The sequence below is a fragment of the Microtus ochrogaster genome, chromosome 15 (genome assembly GCF_000317375.1).
Source record: "Microtus ochrogaster isolate Prairie Vole_2 chromosome 15, MicOch1.0, whole genome shotgun sequence".
NCBI classification, from domain to species: domain Eukaryota; kingdom Metazoa; phylum Chordata; class Mammalia; order Rodentia; family Cricetidae; genus Microtus; species Microtus ochrogaster.
The window spans coordinates 43,619,608-43,625,549 of record NC_022017.1 but is presented as its reverse complement, the minus strand read 5'-3'; the positions used below and the strand labels follow the sequence as shown (position 1 = coordinate 43,625,549).

Here is a 5,942-nt window from a genome sequence, read left to right as displayed (position 1 = left end):
GGGGGTTTCAAGTCACACAGGCCTAGGTTTAGGTTTAAGTCCTGCTTCTTCCTCTTTTGTGTGACAATGCCCAATGACTTAAGCTAAGCCTGTTTTCTTATTTGTAAAGTGAAAATGGTATTAGAACCCACCTCTAATCCTTGTGGGGATTTTGTGAGGATCAATAGATGGGCTGTAGACCACAGATGAGGTGAGACTTCTCTGTATTACAGAGGTGACCCAGATGCACGTTAGAGATGGTGTTGGTGAATTGTGGCTTTGTTTTCCGTGACAGAAAACCCGGGGTTGACTTCTGGGCTCACACTTTCTTATAATCTGAGTTTTACACAGAACAGACTAAATTACACAACACTGGCCTCTCCACTGAGGTTAAGTGAACATGGGCATTTTTGGGTGGGGGGAGCTATTGATTGACTGAGACAGGGTCTCAAGTATCCCCAGCTGACCTCAGGACTCAGAAGATGACCTTGAAATTCTAATGCCCTTATTACTTCCCAAGAGCTGGAATTACAGGTGTGTGCCACTGTGCCAGGCGCATACAACGCTAGGGATTGAACCCAGGACTCCATTTATGCTAAGCACATACTCTACCAGCTGGGCCCTGAGGTACACAGGGCTTTCAAATGACAACAGAGACTCACCAAGCCTGATGACTCAGTTTTGTTGAGTCACATTCATGATAACTATTTTAAGAACTGCCAATGACTTGGAGGAGCCCCGCATCTCTTACACTACATTTTGGGTTTTCCAACCACCTTCTCAAAAATGGGCCTTTCGCTGGGCGGTGGCGGCACATGCCTTTAATCCCAGCACTCAGGAGGCTTTGCTGTTTAAGGGGCAGCAAGATGGCCCAGTATATAAAGGCACCTACCATAAAGCCTAATAATCCAGATTTGATCCTAGAATTAGTGTGAAGGTGGGGGACTCCCCACGCTGTCCTCTGGCCTCCACATGTGTGTTATGATGAGTATACACTCACAATGCTCTTCTAGAGTAAGAACTAGAAACAAGCTAAGCTTTTAACTTTAAAATTTATTATAAATGATACACAATAAAAGGATACATTTGAAATAAATTATAATAAACATCAGCAAAAACTATTATGTATAATCCCTTTGTTTATTTATTTTTGTTTTTTTTGAGATAGTCTCAAGTAGCCAGGCTGGCCTCAAACTTACTGTGTAGCTAATGAATGATCTTCCCGTCTCTGCCTCCAGGGCTGAGATCACAGATGTATTCAATCACACTCAATTTGTACAATATTTAGTAATATGCACATGTTCAAATGTTATCAGTGTTTGGCATTTTTAATAGGTATATAAGGCAGCATCTACTAATTAAAATATTCAAATTACTGAATCTTAGAAATCTTTTAAACATCCACATAATAAAACTATACTAAAATCTAAACTCTTGAGCTAGGTATGTGCTCAGTGTACACTGGGTCTGGGGTTCCATCCTTACCATTATAGCATCAACAAACCACAGCCTCTCACTTTAGCTATCACTTCTATTCCTCTCAAGCACACTTTCCAACAGATGCTGCTCTGTAAGCAAAGGCCTTAATGTCCCACTGAACACTGTATAGAAGCAAATGGCTTCAACTTTAAGAAAGAAATGTATTTTTGGTATCAGTAACACAAAATTCATATTTATAGTTATATATGCATATAAAAAAATTTATAGAATATAACCTAAACACAACAGTAGAAAGATAAACAATTGTCAAATATAAAACTAGTCACTTGTCATTTGTTGTATATATAATTACAAAGTAAACAATACATTTTTAAACCTTTATTAGCTCAAATTAGAACTATAAAAATGTTTACCCAAAAACATTAATTTTTATATTAAGTACAGAATTGTATTTGAGGCCCTTACAAATCACAACTTTAATTTTGGCAGACGGAGAAAGGTATTAGAGGAAAACAAAGACAAAGAGATGGCAAAAATACAACAAATACAACTCTAGTCTAATACAATAACCTACTAGGAAGGGTCAAATTAAAAGTGCTTTGCTAACAACAACAAATCCAATGCTGCTAAATTTTTATTAAATGCCACAAAATATTACCAAAATAGCTTTAAGATCTGGACAAACTAGAACTATTACTATTGTTACAGTGTTTTGCTCAAATAAAAATCCACACTTATCAGTTATCTTACCACATGTACATAAATATCAGGAAATTTAAAATACTTTTACTATTTTAATCTTTTTTTGAAGATACAAGATTTAATTTTATCTTGCATCAGTTATGTCCAAAGACAAACAGGAATTGAATATAAAAATACTTGATGCAATGACATCATGATCTGGAACAATTGAAGTTTTCTACCGCTTGCTCCATTTTCTATGTAAAAGGAAGGAAAAAAAATAGTTAAGTTTCAATACTTCATTCATGTAAATTCCTGGTAAGTTATTGGTACACTTATATATGATTTAAACAATAGTATTATATACATAGCATGCACATATCTTAGTATACTAAATAAATATTCCACACATCTTCCCCATATACTAGGTGGCTATACTGGCAACCTAAGTAGCCTTTAATATGTATTTTTCAAAATTAATATTCCTATCCCTTCCATAAAGATCAAGTAAAGACAAGTGGGCTACCTTTGCTTATTCTTGAGAAGAGGTCTTACTAACTAAACTTGATACCTGTGCTTCAGCTGCCCAAATCTGGAATTAGAGATGTACACCACCATACCTGCCTTAAACACTTAGGGAGAAAATGCTATTTTAAAAGAAGCTATATATCTACTAAAACATAAAAAATATTTTTCAGTTTTATCGATACTATGGAGCCACTAATTATTATAGAAACAACCTAATGAAGTTCTAGATTTGTGATACATTGAGTTTGTGAATCCATATCCTTCATATAAGAATGGTCTTTGAATTAGTATTTTTTGGTTTTGAGACAGTTATTTTTGTAGTCAAGCTGGCCTTGAACATACTATATAGTAGACAACCTTAAACTCTGATCCTTCTGCCTATACCCCAGATATTGTTACTGCACCTTGGTCGGTCTTTAAATTTTTATAAGTTAAAGGTTTCAGTCATCTTTAAGGGTGATATTATATGACAAAAGGAGCATAAAATGTTTTGAGTTAGCCAGGCATGGTGGTCCACACCAGAATCCCAGCACCAGGGAGGCCTAAGTAGAAGTTAGATGTCTATGAGTTTGAAGCCTGCCTGGTCTACATGAGTTCCAGACAACTGATGCTACATAAGGAGACCCTGTCTAAAAATAAACAAAAAACAGTTTTAAGTCAAAAGTTTACCTGAACAAGAACTGTTTTGTCATAGTCCCTGCGATGCTCATAAATACACTGGCTGATTACTGCATACAAGTTTTCCAGCTGGAATATATTATATTCCTGACTTTTCTTAACAACAGTCTTCAAAAGATTCTAAAAGAAAACAAGCATGTGTGTCAGATTAATTCCTTGCAGTAAGTTTTCGCTTAGTGACTATTATAAAGGCAGAATGTAGGCAGACTAAGTCACTGTGGAGACATGGCAGTTTCTGGCAATGATTCTTTTACATTTCCTTCATTCTGTAGCACCCGTCTTGGCCCTGGGTAACTCTTATTATCCCCAAACTATAGCGTAAGTGGCTAATTTCAATTATATACACAAACATCTCCAGACATTTTTTAAATAATCTATTTAAATTTAAGGCGTGCTATGTGCATGCCTGCTGCCCAAAAGTGAGAAGAGGGGGCTGGATCCCAGTGGACTGAGTTTAAAGCCATCATGTAGGTGTTGGGGATTAAACTTAGGTCCTTAAGAGCTCTTAACCTCTGAGTCAATTCTCCAGGTAAGAAGATCTTTTTCTGAAGGACAAGGAAGCTAAAAGGAATCTGTTAATTTACTATTAGTCTGTAATTCAGTGTGCGAGGAAGAGAAAAATGCCTAGTGAAAGCATTATTTCAGCTTAACATACTTTTAACTGCTTATGGTCCACAACAAGTGAGGGTGTAGGCTGAGAGAGAATCGCCAGAGCCTTCTCTACGCTGATGAGATGCTGCTGCTCTACTTGAGACCGTCTAGCTCGAGTCATTCGCAGAATACACATTTCTAGAGTAAAAGATCAAACAATTATTATTTGGCTCACAAACATAATGCCTAAGGCAAATAATAATTAGATTAATAACAGAATATGTAATTAAGTTATGACATGCCATTTGCATTAAAAAATAGCATACGGTTTAAGAAGTATTTGGCTGGTTGTGGTAATCCCTCCTGATCTACATGAATTCTAGATCAGTAGAAGCTACTCAGTTAAGCTTTGTCTCAAAGCAAACAAACAAACCCCAACAGAAACGTAACAATATCAGAAATAATTCCTCAAATTGAATATTTAGGAAATTCTGTAACAAGTACCTTGAAATTGGTAGGAAGGTATCACTTTCTCTTAACAATTAATAGGATCTGATTACTAGAAGCTAATATTAAGCTGGGTGCTGATGGTATAATCTCTTATTTGATCAAAGTCCTTTCAAGTCTTTGCCCATTTACTTGACTCATTTAGTATTCCTTTTGTAGTATATGGCTGGAGGAAAAAGTCTGCATCTTTGCTTCCCTCTTCCCATACCCCCCCCCCCCCCCCCACATGGGTTAGTGGTTGGCTTCCATTCTCTTCTGTGCAGTAGTTTGCTCTAATACTGTGGTTGCACTCAATTAATTAAACATTTTTGAGATTTTATTTTTTTTAAATATTTATTTATTTATTATGTATACAATATTCTGTGTTTGCCTGAAGGCCAGAAGAGGGCGCCAGACCTCTTTACAGATGGTTGTGAGCCACCATGTGGTTGCTGGGAATTGAACTCAGGACCTTTGGAAGAGCAGGCAATGCTCTTAACCACTGAGCCATCTCTCCAGCCCCCGAGATTTTATTTTTATTATATGTATACATGCGTGTTTGGTTTATTAGATGAAAGTGTAAGTAAAAATAATGCTATTTTTCTACTTAGTTAACATTTGTGCTCTGAAAGATGCAAAAAACAATGAAGTGGTGTGACTTGTTTAGGAATTGAGTAAAGGTATATTTACCATTTAAGGAGAGACTTACCTTTTGATTCATTTTCATCAGGAATCTCTATGATCTGGGAGCTAGAAGCATCTCCATTACAATCAATTTTATCTTTTCTCAGTTCTGTACACTCTGTAGTTTGATTAGATTCTTCAAGTTCATTCTCAATATTAGAGATACTTGAGTTATTTTTCAAGTCTATGTTGCTTTCAGAAGCATTTTGCTTCTCATTTTCCTCTATTGAAGACTCTTCTGTATTTCCAAGCTCAGTGTGTTCTGCACTTGTATGTTGACTTTCCTCTGTATCACTCCTGATTTGATTGTATTTTGCTTGTGAAAGTTTCCTTCGCTTTATTTTGTTATCTACGTGCCACTTTGACTTAGTACGAATTTTCCTCTTCAGCTGAGCTTTAAGGAATTTAACAAAAGAAAAAGATCAAGAATATCTAACAATTTTCTTAGTTTTAAGGAAGAGTTTAAAGAGAAAAAAAGGTGAAAAAGTAAAGTCAAGAAACCATAGTACTTCCACCTGGCTGAAATACAGAAACAGGGAAGCACTGTGAGAAGATTGAGAAATGGAAAGGTGTCAGCGGTACACGCCTGTAATCCCAGAAGAGGCCAGTCTGGTCCACAGAGTGAGTTCCAGGGCAGCCAGGGATACACAGAAACCCTGTCTCAACAAAACAAAAAACAAACATCTGAGCAGCAATATGTGAAATACACTAAATAATCGAAAGGTAAGCGTTAAAACAGCTTACGCTAATTAATTAATTAATTAATTTATTTATTTATTTATTTTGGTTTTTCGAGACAGGGTTTCTCTGTAGCTTTGGTGCCTGTCCTGGAACTAGCTCTTGTAGACCAGGCTGGCCTCGAACTCCCAGAGATC

The 5,942-nt window shown here is 36.4% G+C and overlaps 1 protein-coding gene across 1 annotated transcript in view; it reads right to left on the bottom strand.

Annotated features, from left to right (window-relative positions):
* Positions 1–1,017: 1,017 nt before the first annotated feature.
* Atad2 (ATPase family, AAA domain containing 2) overlaps positions 1,018–5,942 on the bottom strand; it is a 48,440-nt gene continuing 43,515 nt past the window's right edge. The window contains exons 25-28 of the mRNA XM_005354581.2: positions 5,093–5,461; positions 3,962–4,095; positions 3,298–3,426; positions 1,018–2,357 (exon numbers count right to left, since the gene is read on the bottom strand). Coding sequence (XP_005354638.1) covers positions 2,313–2,357; positions 3,298–3,426; positions 3,962–4,095; positions 5,093–5,461 — 677 coding nt within the window. The 3' untranslated portion in view covers positions 1,018–2,312. The remainder of the gene's footprint in view (positions 2,358–3,297; positions 3,427–3,961; positions 4,096–5,092; positions 5,462–5,942) is intronic.